General features: G+C 52.8%; 1 protein-coding gene across 3 annotated transcripts in view; it reads right to left on the reverse strand.

The window, feature by feature from the left end:
* The window catches only part of SETD1B (SET domain containing 1B, histone lysine methyltransferase), a 476,309-nt gene that overhangs the window by 57,609 nt on the left and 404,279 nt on the right, over positions 1-14,421 (reverse strand). For all 3 annotated transcript variants that reach the window (XM_085633203.1, XM_085633202.1, XM_085633201.1), the window contains exon 16: positions 9,965-10,084. In XM_085633203.1, coding sequence (XP_085489329.1) covers positions 9,965-10,084 — 120 coding nt within the window. The remainder of the gene's footprint in view (positions 1-9,964; positions 10,085-14,421) is intronic.

A 14,421-nucleotide genomic window follows, 5' to 3' on the forward strand; every position in this document is an offset into this window, starting at 1 on the left:
TGAGCGACCCGTCCTTTTTTGGGATTAGGAAGTACAGAGAGTACACCCCTGTCCCCTGCTGGTTGACGGGCACGACCTCTATTGCACCTTTTTGCAGCATACTTAGCACTTCTTGCTGCAATAATGCTAAGTGCTCTGCGGACATAGGACGGTGCTTTGGCAGTATTGTGGGTGGAGTGGAGGTTAATTCGAGACAGTAACCGTGCTGGATAATATCCCTGACCCACCTGTCCGTGGTGATGGTTTTCCACGTGGACAGGAACCGCTGGAGTCTCCCCCCCGACAGGTGTTATGTGGTCGGGGGAAGGGAGAGGGCGTCACTGTTTGTTCTTGGGTGAGGACCTGGTGTTGCCGTAACCGCGTCCTCTGCCCTTGGTGCTGGAGCCACGATATCCACCTCTGTTGGTTTTATCGTAGGTACTCTGTGTGCCCCCTTTAGTGTATTGCTGCTGTGACCCCTGGCCTCTAGCTGCTCCCCTATTCCCGGGGCGACTAAAGGAGCCACTACGAAATGTCTGCGTTTGCAGAGCCCCCATTGACTTCGCAGTGTCAGTGTCCTTCTTTATTTTTTCTAAGGTGGTGTCAACTTCTGGGCCGAATAAGTAGTCGGGTTGACTGGCTGATTCAGGATGTTGTTTTGAATCTCTGGTTTGAATACGGAGATTCTTAACCAAGCGTGTCGTTGTAACATGACGCTGGTGTTAATTGCCCTTGCAGCTGTGTCGGCAGCATCTAGTGCCCACTTAATGGATGCGTTGGTAAGAAGTTGTCCCTCTCTGATGAGGAGCTCCGCTGCCTCTTTGTATTCGTCTGGCAGATGCTGGAGTAGTGACTCTAGCGTGTCGTAGTGTGAACGATCATAGCGAGCCAGGAGGACCTGTGTATTGGCAATGCGCCAGATGTTTGCTGCTTGAGCTGCAATTCTCTTGCCTGAGGTCTCCAGCACCTTGGACTCCTTGTCTGGGGGAGGAGCATCACCTGTTGTTTGCGAGTGGGCTCGTTTGCGAGCGTTAGCAACCACCATGGAGTCCAGAGGTAACTGACCTCTAATGTACATAGGGTCCCCGGGCGCAGGTTTGTATTTTTTTTCAATCCTGGGGTTTAGCACCCGTGCCCTGGTTGTTTCCTTGAAAATGTCCTTTGCAGATTTGAGAACACCTTTCAACATGGGCAAAGTTTTGACAGTTCTCTCGGAGGAGGCGAAAGTGTCCACTAAGAACTCTTCCTCAACTGTGTCAGAGTGGAGTTATACTCCATGATTGGCTGCAGCACGTTCTATGAGGGCATTGAAGGCAGCAGTGTCCTCTGTGGGAGATGTTTTTGTGCCGTAAAGCTGCGTGTCCTGGGTATCTGTTGCGGCACCCTGGTCTGTAGGGTCATCCCAAGCTTGATCTGGGTACTGCTGCTCCTCAGGATCGATATCCCTAGGGTAGGTGGTATCATCACCTATGTAATCCTCCATTGCGTCTGTGTCGGAGGGTGTAGGAGAAAAGGACTGGGGATCCTGATAGGAGGTGTGCAAGCGTTCGTACAGAACCGGTTCCGACTGTGCTGGCAGTTTCTGCTTCAGAGGTATTCTGTAGGAGTCCAAGGCCTGCTCTGGCGTGACCTTCCGTTTTTTCGAAATATGAGTCTGCCAGTGTCGGCGTCGATGAATTGTGACTGTGAAGGCTCAGTAGGAGAGTGTCCAGTAGATGGGACCTTTGTCTGGCGGACACGTGTTCGGATCTTGAACAACTTCGGCGCCGTGGATGGCGGCAAACCAAAAGTGATGTTGGTTGGTGCCGAGAGTGCCTTTGGAGCCTTGTTTGGGTCGGGGCCCGACGTGGACCGGAGGGCTGCCCGTTCCCTGATGCGTTGCAACGACGCCGCGACTTGCCGCACCAAGAATGCCGAAGGTTCTTTGGTGCCGATTGGTTCCGTAGAGGTAGGCGTCGACTGCTTTGGAGCCACAGGGTCATCGATCCGAGGAGAGGTATCAGCGGTCTTCGGAGCCGATGACTTTACGCGTGTCGCTGTTTTCGAAGTGGACTCAGATGGAGCGGCCATTTTGACTTTGGTGGTCGGGGCCGACTGCTTCGGTGCCAGGGGCCGAGGCGCTTTTGTGGGACCGATGGCCTTCCTTTTCGGGTCGGTACCGATATCTGCTGCAGCGAGTTCGGCGCCGAAATCCCTCTTAGTGCGTTCGGAGCCGATGGTCTGTGCTGGCGTCGAAGGAGTGGAGGTCTTCGAGCCGACCACTGCCAGTTTCACTTTTGGTTTCGGTGGAACTGGTGCGACGATTGGTTTCGGTTTCATTGAAGGGAAACCAGTCTTTTTCGGTAATAATGGCTCGTGCTGGATGTTCGAGGCCGGGCCCGAAGGCGGGGCCGAAGAACTTTGGGATTGATCTCGGGTAAGGCCAGGAGGCGATCCCTTGACCTGAGTCGTAGAATGACGCACTTTGATGGCCTCCGTTTCGACGGGTAGGCCTGGCTCTTCACCAGAGCTATCTTCTTCGGCCCCAAAGGCCTCATCATAGTCTCCTACCTCGTCGACGGCTTCTTCCCTGTGAAAAAGCGCTTCATCGGCGTCTTCCGATCGGGAATCGTGTTCGGAAGCGGGTTGGAGTTTACTTCTTCCACGCTCTCAACATCCTCGTCCTCGGTGCTGAAGATGTTGGCCGGGGCAGGTGCCGATTGCTGCGCTTCTAATCTCGCTGCCCGTTGATTCCGGAGAGTCTTCTTGGATCGGAATCGGGGACAGGCCATACATTTCGATTCGTCGTGATCCGGCGAGAGACATTTGTTGCATACCGGGTGGACGTCGATGTGTGGGTATTTGGCGTGGCATACAGGACACCGTTTGAATGGGGTCCTCGATTCCATCGTCGATGTAAGGTCGATGTTCGGATTAAAAGGATCCGAAAAACTGGAAGAAGTTTCTAAACTAAGTAAGAAAGCAGTCGATACCGAGCGGGAACAGTACCGACGAAAACTAAAGGCCTTTTGGCCTTAAACTAAATTTTCCTAACTTGAGCTAAGATAAGCACATCCGAACCCAATGGCGGAAAAAAACAATCTAAGGATGGAGAGGATGCCCATGCGCACTGTGGTCCAGGGGAGGAGTTACCTATCTCGTGATACTTCGAAGACTCTTCCAGGTCAACAACGTGCAAACATCCGGACCCAACACTAGGCGGCGATCTATGCACAGATATGAATTCAGCAGCCCACATGCCTCGAACTTAATGTACCAAGCACCACAGAGGGCATCTTAGAGATGCCCCCTGAAACCTAACCTACAATCCAGGTCTGGTCTGAGAGGCTGCCACCCAGCAGACATGTTGCTGGACCCCTGGGTAGGAGAGCCCCTGCTCTCCTGGGCCTGCAACAATGCACATCCTGGGCGAGGTGCTAGATCTCCTCCCCCAGGATGGGCAGGGAGAAGCTTCAAAGGCATGCCGCCTTTGAGTTTCCCCAGGCCACTTGCAACCCCCACTCTGGCGGGAAGCTTGGCTGTAAACCCCAAATAAGGACAGGGGATGCGCCAGCCTGCCAACCCCACCCCTCAGGTGGGGGAGGCGAGGTGAAGCACATCTCCGGGCGCTCGCCATCTTGAAGATGGGCGGCCCTGCCCAATCAGGACTAGGCTACTGCCCCCCTCCCACAGGAGAGTGGCAGAATAGGGGGGTGTACCCACCCCAGGACAGGGTCCCATTGGTCCCTGCCCCAAAGGCCTCAAGGAACGCAAGGGCCACCTCGAACCCAGTGAGAAGAGGTAGAACCAAAGGCAGGGCCCACCATAAGAAACACCGGCATAGAGATTGAAAAGAGCTGAATACACCTCGGCCGCAAGCAGCGGGCAAGGCCGGAACGGCGCCACTGCCAACGGCACAGGCGGAAGAAAAGCACCGTTGCGTGAAGCTCCAGCAGAACCAGAAGCAGTGGCGCAAGGAAACACATCAAGATCACAACGGAGGAGGAGAACAAGCAGGCCTGCACGGGCATGCGCCACCAGTAACAAGCAACACCACGGAACAGCGTACCCTGGACAAGGCAGACGCCAGACGAAAGCAGAGGCCAGTGAGGGCCAGGACACAAACTGACCCACGAAGAAGTGGAGGAACCGGCAGAAAAGAAAAAGAGACGGACAACGGCCTAAGCCTGCCACCAGAACACAGAGGCCAAGGAAAGCCAAACTCTCTGGAGCATCAGAGAGAGGACCAAGCCAAAACACAAGACAAAAATGCAGAACCACTACAACCCCATGACGCAGACAGCAGGCCGGACCAGCCAAGTGACGTAGCGACAAGGGGAAGGACGGATCTAGCACAAGCTGCTCCAAGACAATTGGCATGAAGATCACACTCGTGACATACCGTGACGCCACGGAGAGCAAGGAACCCGGAAAGGGTGACCACCCCTCCCCAGCTCAGGACAGAGCTATGTAATAGCTACAAGTACCCCACATAGGGAAGGTAACGTCCCAAGAACCATGGGAACACCTCTTAGGAAAACATTTCCACAGCAGAGGACAAAACAGAACGACCTGCAGAAAAACCCCGCAGATTGCTTACCAAGCAGACAATAAAGAAGACACAGAAGGCTTAATCTCAGGTCCTACCAGGCTTACCAACAGCCAAACCCACAAGTCAACAAAGGGCCGGACCAACAGCCAACCGCACCAAGGGCCCAACAAAAGGACCCCAAGGGCACAGAACACACAACCGGGGCTATCCGTTACAAGGCCCCAGGAAAAACAACGGGAGAACACCTCCCAAAACACAGACCGACAGTCAGGTCACTGAGGGGGGAGGAGGAGGAGGATGACGAAGCCCTGCAAGAAACCTCTGAATGGCAGAATCCGCCTTGGCATGGAACAGAGTGCCATTAAAGGGAAGGTCAACGAGCCGTTCCCGAACGTTCTCAGGGAAAACACTATCCCGTAGCCAGGCATGGCGACGAAGGACCACCTAAGTAGCCATGGTACGACCAAGTAACTCCGAAACATCCAGAGCCGAGCGATGAAAAAACGCCGCCAGCTCCCGGCCATCCAACACATGGTGCCGCAGATCTACGCAGGCACCTTCCTGAGAAGCAGAAGACATAAGGGACTCCGCCGAATTCCATAAGCAAGAAGTGGCCCTGGCCAACACACAAAGAGTGTTAAGGGCCCGCAAAGCAGCACTGGAGGCGGCGAAGATGTTGCGCCCCCAGGAATCTAACCACCGGGCATCCCGTGACGGGGGAGACAACACCGATGGCAAGGAGGGAAAGGCAGTCTGTAAAAGAGGGCCCCTGGTAGAAGGGTGGAGGGAAAGACAGACAGGATCATGCGGAGCAGGACGGTGGCGGAGCAGAAGAGGCTGGGGCACCGGGTCCCCTGTAACAGGACGCCCCCAAAAGAGAATTGTGGAGCTCAGCCTCGAAGGGAAGAAGCAGCTCCCGTCCACCAGAGCCCTGATGGGGAACCTCCAGCAGATGATCCGTGGGGAAATGGGCAGCTGGATCGCCCATGCGCAATATTCCTGCAGCCGTGGAAACAGCCTGAGCAAAGGCAGCACTCGCCTCCGTAGGGCCCCGCGGCGGGGAACGCAGTTCCTCCGTGGGCGATGGCTGCAAGCTTAGGCGGCCGCCCCCCAGCCCAACTGGCGGAAGGAAAGGCCAAGCTCGAAAAGGAGGAGGGTAGACCGATGAATGTGGAACCTGGGGCACCGCCGGCAAAGACTGCGGGAGCGTTGACGGCGGAGAGCCGTCCTTAGAAGACGCCGGGGAAAAGGCCACGACGCGGCGACCCGTCTCCGGAGAAGATGAAACCAACAACCGCAAAACTTCTGGAGAAGAGGGGGAGTCCAAAGATGAATTAACGAGCCGGCGTCGGCCTGACGCAGTAGAGTCCGCCACCGGCGTCAGGTCAACGTCGACTGGGGCCGAAGGGGACACCGGAACGACCTCTGCCACAACGCGCGGCGCAGGAGACCGAGGCGGGGTCGGAGCGGCTAAGGAACGGTACCGAAAAGGCATCGACTCTACCTCCTCAGTAAAAGGGGGGTCCCTGGGAACTGGATGGGTAGACAGAGGAACTAGGGTATAGGGTTATATTGTATGTTATTTCGTTTATTGATTATTCTAAACATTATCATTGAAATAAACTGAGTTTATTTTTATCCCTTTTGATCTCCTTTCTGCTCGAACCTGTCCTGGCCCTTGGCTTTTCCGTATTATCTTGACCCAGTCTGGGCGTAACGAAATTATTTGTGTGTAGACATTGGGTTTTGCTCCTCCCTTGACGCTCATCGACTCTACCTCCGACGAGGCAGCTGCCTTTGTGGAGGGACGAGAGGGGCCCAGGGACACACCCGACCCCTATCCGGCCCCTGCGGCGCCACCAGGGCCAGCAGCCGCTGGAGCCTGAGCGGCGTCACTTCGGCCTCGGAGAAGGCCGCCGCGTGCCCAGATGACCGAGGGGGAATCGAGGACACGCCCGAGACCCAGCAACCTCCCACGACACCACAGGGTCCCCAGCGGGAGTTTGCGGCGAGGCAGAGGCACCGTAGTCCGAAGGAGGGAACCCCGAAGGGCCGCACCCCGACGGCACCACATCCTCCGAACCTGTCGGCGCCGGAGCCGCCGGCGACGTGGCAGGAGTCCCCGCACACGGAAAGCGATCCGCAGACATCCCAGGAGGAGATGGAAAAGAAGGAAGAGCCAAAGAGGCCTGCAGGGCCGCTGCATAGGCCTTCATCTGGGCTCTGGACGCCCCCGCGCCGGGGAACGGCAGATAGGGTGGTGACACGCGGGGCCGCACCTTCCGCGGAGAACCCACGCCCCCAACAGGCCAGGGACCGGGCCTCGGGGACACACTGCAACACTTACAAACAGGTGAGCAATGCCCTTGCAGCCTGGGAGAAGGACGATATCGGAGACGGAAGCGGCGGTTCTTGAAGCCGAAAGGAGTTTCATCCGGCGCTCCCGCCGGGACTTCATTTGCCTCACAATCTGTGGAGTCGTGGTGCTCCCCCAAACACCACATGCAGATGGGGTGAGGATTTGTCACTGACATCTGGCGCGCGCAAGACGAGCACGTCTTGAAGCCCGAAGGCATTCGCACACTGTTCTCAAGAAAACCTGAAACAGGCCAGGAACACAATCCGGATCCAACGCGGAAAAGAAGAAAACTGACGTCAGCGCGCCGGGGTTGGGCTTATGTGACCTCTCTGATGTCACGCCCGCGGAGGATGTCGGGTGGAGTCGCGAGGCACTGCCCCCCGGCGCGCAGCGATGCTGGGCAAGAAAGTTTTCCGGGTCCAGTCTCACACCTGGGGATAACTTCTATGTTAAGGAATCTGCAGCTAGTAGTTTCTATCAGATGTATCCATTAAGAAATCTTCTTCCACGGGATCTGTGTGTAAGTCGACCCCGTGGTATTGTGCAGCTCTGTGGACTAGCTGGTCGAAACCCATGGTATCCTCTGGAGGGGAAGGTCTAGAGGGATAGATGTTGTCCTGTGGCACGTTAGGGACATCTGGTGTGTTATAATCATCCCAGGGGTCTGGGGTAGAAGGTGGGCTAGGATCCCCTAGTGGCTCATCGTCCCCAGTGTAATCAGAGGTATCATCATCGTCCACTGGTGGATGAGATGGTGTAGGAGAGTGGTGTGGTGGAGGAGGCGGAGGAGGAGGTGGAGAAGGGATCCTCAGAGGAGATGTTGCAATATCTCTCTTTTTAGGTGGTGGAGCCGGTGTAGGCGTGTCCAGTGGTCGTTTCCTGGAGCCAAGAATGAGTTGACCAGTCTTTGGATCTCTTAGAAGCGTTGTTTGGGTGGGGTCCGGTTTAAAAAGCTCTTCTGTTGGAGGCTGTTCTTTCGGTGCTGATTTTTTTGGTTACGAAGACTTGCGCGGTACCGACTCAGAGGTGGGTTTGTGCTCTTTAGGCTTGGAACCGTGAGGTTCTAAAGTCTCTGTTGGAGCATGTGTGCCCGTTTTTTTCGGTTACGGCGGCTTTTTCTATTCCGAAGGTTGTGTGTGAACCTTTCGGGAGCGGCTTTTTGCTCGGTCCCGATATTTTCTTTGGAGTCGAGGGGTTGGTTGAAGTCGATTTCGGTGCCGAGTGCGTGGATGTGGAGGCAGTAGTCGGCACCGAGGCGGAGGACGACTGTTTCTTTTTCGGTGTCGTTAGGGTTTCGGCACAGACGGTAGGCTGACTCGAGCGGCTGGAAGGCTTAGTTGTTGGCTTCTTTGCCGGGCCCGAAGGTGGGGCGTGAGAAGCGCTTTCTCAGTGTGCACCTGAGCCCGAAGGTGAAGGTGTGACCGAAGCCTTTTTCGGTGGTGGGGGGAGGGGGTCAGGTCAACGTCTCTACTTGCGACCCGCTGCCAGGAGTGATGTCCTCGATATCTGAGTCATCGGCTTCGGAGGCACTGACGAGTCCTTCTTCGACCTGCACTTGCTCTGGAACATCGACACCCTCGTGGAAGATGTCATCGGGGATGGATGTCGACGAGCGAGCCATTGTTCGTCGAGCTCGACTATCTCAAATAGTCTTTTTGAAGTGGAAAGAGGCACAAGCTGGACAGTCTCTGGCCTCGTGGCCGGGGAGAGGCAGAGGTTACACACCTCATGCAGATCTGTAGGAGGAAGCTTTAACCCACGTTGAGGACACTTCTTGAATGGAGTCCTTTCCATGAGCCAAAAGTCAAGGCCCAGGTAGGCCCAAAGGCCTTAGTCGACGACCGGAATCGAGGACTTCGATGTTGAAGAGATGCGCGCCGACTAGGGATCGCGATCAAAAACAATACCGGAGAAGGGTGAAGGATTGCGTGTTGAAAGTAGGACCAGTAACGGTACCGAACTGGAGCACGAGAAACACATCCGAGCCCGATGGCGGAAAAAACAATCTGAAGATGGAGCCGGCGCCCATGCGCACTATCATCCTAAGGAGGAGTCACCTATCTTGTGACTTCCAAAGACTTTTCCAAGACAAAAACAAGTGCAAACATCCGGGCCCAACACCAGATGGCGATCTATGCATAGTGTGTGATCTGCAGCTCATACGCCTCGAACATAGCTTTTAAGCTGATAATTTCCTCCATCAGGGATGTGGACTTTGGCGAGTATGCACTTCCAATATGATTGAGAGCAGGTACTTGGGTTTTGTCTCTAAATGATTCCCCTTAGCGACAGTTGTCTTACTTCAGGAACAAGAACTAATTTGCTGCACAAATGGTTGTCTTGTGGTCTGCCCCTTGAGAAACCTTTTCAGAGTTAATAAGACTTGGGGTATTGTACTCCTTTTCCATGTGTGAAAACACTATCTTTGTAGCACCCTGGTCCTGGATGATCTCAAAACATTGAGCAGGATTTCATGAACCTGCGGAGAGGCTTTGTATGTTCACAGGTTAGTTTAATGACTGTGGAGCATTATTCAGAGGCTTGGGTGCAGAAGAAAGTCCTTCAGTTTAGTCTAGGAGAAACTTAAGTGATTGCTAGAAATAAAGGAGTGAGCGGGAGGTGGAGCATCATACAAAAGGGTGGATAGTTAGGACAGCTAGACAGAAAAACATTGAACAGAAGCTTTATAATTTAGTCACACTGGCTTTAATCCTCGCATCTGTTCTGACACTCAGAAAAAGAAAAAGAGCCCTTTAAAGTAGCATTTGCAGGCAAGTCAGCACACAGGTAACATAAGACTTTCTATGTGTTCAGAGTAGTTCTCCAAACAAGTGTGTGTCAAAATGTCAAGAGCATATTTGTTAATATCGGTTTCCCCACAGACATGTTCAATAATTCATACACCAACTATCCAATTAATGAAGGAATTAGATCCACAAGATTCACAATGTTTTTGCAGATGCCACATGGGTATATATTTATTCTGAAGATTGCAAGATGGGCTAATTCTTTATCACTTTAAAACATGCTTATTATTCTGCAGTGATGGTCACATAAAAGGTACAGATTGCTGTTAATATGGGAATTAAACGTACCTGTCTGATGTTCTGTCCGACATACTCAATGACCATTTCGTCAGCTGCAATTGGCTCCATAGCAAAGAGACCCCAATCATGAATGTGACTTTTGCAGAATCTTAGCTTTTTTCTTCGGAACTGTAATAGAAAAGCAAGGCAACTACTTAAGCAGGAATTTGTAACCCACACTCCCATTTTAGAGTAAGACAAAAGACCATCATTGCAAAATATATATCTGATTCGCAAATTACACAGAAAAATAGGGGGAACCGATGTTTACTTCTATCACCAACCACTGGGGCATTCATCGGGGTATTATATGGTAGCAATGGAAGTTTCTTATTAAGTTGTAATGCATCCTTCCACTGATCTGGCCCTTATCCTGTCTTCTGTAGGCCTTTATACCCCTTGTGGGAACTAGTTCTGTGACTCCCAAGCAGTTAGGCATTACTCGATTACAACAGTATCAATTGGAGCCTTTCATCAGTGTCCTGAGTTACTTCACTATTAGACCCAAAAGTGAGCACCAAGTTAGCACTTGTCTCTAAAGGTAGCGAGCCAAAGCATTCCAAGGATTACTCAGGGAGGTGGTGCGGGTTAAATACTATGCATAAAAATATACATTAGGAAACCTAATACAACGCAAAACAGGCTTTTCTGAATAAAGAGATCCCACTAAGAACTTTGTCAGAGGTGGTTCTTCACAATCAGTATACTTCTACCTACAGGCTTTAAAATACAGGTGATTCACAACAATCAATCTCTTACCTTTCGATTCTGACACAGGTGGGGCTAAAACATAGGAAACCAATCTGTAGTTTAGGTACGAGACCTTTGTTTAGAAGAATTGAAAGGCAAGAATGATTCTTTCTGATGATTTTACTGAACTATAGGATGGTGCACCAACAACAAATATGGGAACGGAGAATAAATACACAAACAGACAAGGCTTTGCTGAGATTACCCAGTTTTCCATCCATGATCCTAAGACACCTACACATCAACGGCCCTAGTCAGATGAAGCTAACTGGTGCAAGAGATTTGATGCAGCCTGAATTCAACTTCTTTGCCAGAAATGGTTTGATGTCGAGTTTATTTATTTATTTGATGAGTTTTATATAGCGCTGGCTAGACCCGGTGGTATCAGAGCGCTTTACATAAGAAACAGCGAGTTGCAAGTTACAAAATAAACAGTTACACAATGGTTACATCGTAGGGAATTAAGAGGAGTGAAGAGTTCCAAAAAGGGATCCATTGGGGCGTTGAAGAGACTGGAGGGTACAAGGCAAAGACCAGTGGCAGGATTCGAATTAAGAGTCAGTGGAGACTGCAAGATGGAGGATCCGGGTCAAGGACCCCAAAAACAAACGTAGTGACAAAATGGCGGGAAAACGGATAAGAAAACAGTTTGTTCGAAAAACCAATAAAGGAACCTACCCTTCGAGCATGGCTGGAAGGTGAGGACTGTCACAAGATCTGGCAGGGAAAGGTGCAGGACGCCGACACTACTCGGGTCGACGCAGACTGGAGGCAGTCAAAGCAAACCCAGCGGCAGCAACCTCGGAGGAGGAAGGCAGCAGTCGGATCAGGATGGTGAACCGGATCAGGATGGTGAACCAGATCAGAGCAAGAACGGGAAAAACAGGCCCAGAGACCATGGCAGGCAGCGATTTCGGCACCCTCGTAGTTGTTCTGTCGGGGTGAAAAGCATCCTGAGTCCCCACCACAGTCGAGGAGAGGCGAAGGGAAAACACCAGGCAGCCGCGGCTATGGTCCGGAGGGCAGGCGGTGGCCAAAGGGCTGCTCCCCAATGATCGCACCAGAAGCATCGAGGGCAGCCCTATCAGGCCTCACAGCGATGAACAGGATCTGCCATCGGCAAACCCCGGTGGTTAATCAGATGGAGAGGGGAAGAGGGAGAACGAATCGGAGGGGCGAGAAATGAGTGTCCAGTCCAGAGATAAGGCGAGTCCGCGCCAGAAATGGAGGCAGCTGTGGGGACCAGGAAGGCATGCATCCCAAGGCTCAGAAGGTGAAAGCAAGCTCAGGGGTGTCAAGCGGTATCTGGCTCCATAGACAGAAACTCATCGGTAATGAGGAAGGAAATAGGAGCGGAGAGACGACGACAACTGTGCCCCATGTCCGGTTGGGTAGGTGACGGCCCAAGCCGGTCTCCTCTATAGCCAAACGCGTAGCTCCACCGGGCATCGGCCATATTGAGTGGGTCTCTGCCGTCAGGACTTCAAGACTTCAACCGTGGTACATCCGGAGGAACTCAAGACTCCGTCGCAGGAGTTAGAGAAGATGAACACCGCAGTCCACACGATCCAGGTGAGCGGAAAGGGTCCAAGGAGGGGGTAAATTCGAGGGATTAGGATTGAATGTGGTATCCTCAGTTTACTAAAGGCAAAACCTTACTTAATTTGCCTACGTCTTCAGCTTCTTTTAATTTTTAATGAACAGATGCAGAGCAGGTTCTTTTAAGGCACTGTGGAATCATGCCCAATTGAAAGAGACACAAATAGCAGGCCTCTATGAAAGTCATTTGGTAAAAAGAAGCAAGTGCAATGTTAGCTGCTTAAGTCGGTTTGTAGCCTGCAGGATAAATGTTCTACGTCTGACATAGCTTTTCATCTTTCTTCTGTCAAACACCTGGGCCCATATTACATGGAGTGCCTGAGGGGGTGCAACAGAAGTGCAAGCCCATTTTTTGCGTCACATGGTGCTTTAGTATTATGGAAAGCCCTTTATCCAAATGAGGGAACCACTTGGGACAGTGTGCCAGCGCAATACCATGGTCATAGGCAAAGAGGCTGTTGCGAGGCGCAGTGTCAGTTTGTCCCACACATCTGAAGCCCCCCCCCCCTTAGGCAAGTCCAGTCACTCATGGCAATCGCCTGCAGGGGATCTCTATTCCTCTTTAAAGAGCAGGCCAGGTGGCACCTGCACTGTGAAATACAGAGCAGCTGCTTCAAAAATCCCATCTGCCTTCTGTGAGAAAGTGCCATCTTTCTTGTATGGTATGCCCTCACTTTTTGCCGAATGTACTTTGACTGAGTGTGCCCTTGGCTCCTGCCAATCAGGTACCCAGGGCTTATGTTCCTTCCCTAAAAACTGTGCTGAAACCTAAACCCAAATTGGCAAACCCTGGCCACATGTCAGCCCCTGATAAAGGGTTCACTAGATACCCAGGGCCTTGTGACCAGGGAAGGTCCCCCAAGGGCTGCGGCACTTATTGTGCCACCCTTAGAGGCCCTATACCCTGACACACACACACTGCCCTTGCAGGCTGAGTGTCTGGGTACAGAACAAAACAGAGTCGACATGGCACACATCCGTGTGTGCCATGCCCACAACACACACTGCCCTGGCATACATCAGCCACCCCTCTAGCTGGGTGCCCTATGCCAGTGGTATGGGTACAGGGGCATGAGCCTTGTGCCCCTACAGTACCCCCTGGGCACTGTAAGTGCAGTGCTGCCATTTAAGAGTATATGGTGCTGGGAGATCGTCAACACGAACTCCACAGCACCATGATGGCTCCACTGAAGACTGAGAAGTTTGGTATCAAACTTCTCAGCACATTAAACCCGCACTGATGCCAGTGCAGGATTTAATGTACAATGCACGACAGAGGGCATCTTAGAGATGCCCCCTGAACCTAACCTACAATCCACGTCTTGTCTGAGGGGCTGCCTAGGTTGCCACACAGCAGACATGTTGCTGGACCCCTGGGTAGAGAGCCATTCGCTCTCCTGGGCCTGCAACAATGCACATCTTGGGCGAGGTGCTAGGTCTTCTCCCCCAGGAGGGGCAGGGGAAGCTTCAAAAGGCATGCCGCCTTTGTGAGCTTCTCCAGGCCACTTGCTGTACTCAGCAACTGGCCCCTACCGGTTCTAAACCCCCACTCTGGTGGGAAGACTGACCGGAAACCCCAAGGAAGGACAGGGGGTGTGCCAGCCTCTGCCAACCCCACCCCTCAGGTGGGCGAGGCGAGGTGAAGCACATCTTCGGGCTCTCGCCATCTTGAAGATGGGGAGCCCTGCCCAATCAGGACTAGGCCACTGCCCCCCTCCCACAGGAGAGTGGCAGGATAGGGGGTGAACTCACCCCAGGGCAGGGACCCAGTGGTCCTTGCCCTTTACCTACCTGTAACGCCCCTACATTTAGTATTTAGGGGCACCCTGAACCTTCCTTCCTTAGATCCAGATTCCAAAACAGCAAATAAGATCAAGAGACAAGACCACCTGCTGTGCAGCTGCTCACAAGAGGAAGACACCAACTGCTTTTGCCCCAGCCCTACCAGCCAGTCGACCCTCGAACCTGCTCCTGCTAAACCCCGGCATCTCCAGTGGCCAACAACCTCACAAACTCCCTGAGGACCTGGCTACCTTGTGAGTCTAAGCAACTGGGACTCCCACGAGCAGTGGTACTTCTCAAATCAAGTAAATGACCCCTGGCATCAGCAAGGAACC

This window comes from Triturus cristatus, chromosome 11, assembly GCF_964204655.1.
Source record: "Triturus cristatus chromosome 11, aTriCri1.1, whole genome shotgun sequence".
NCBI lineage: Eukaryota > Metazoa > Chordata > Amphibia > Caudata > Salamandridae > Triturus > Triturus cristatus.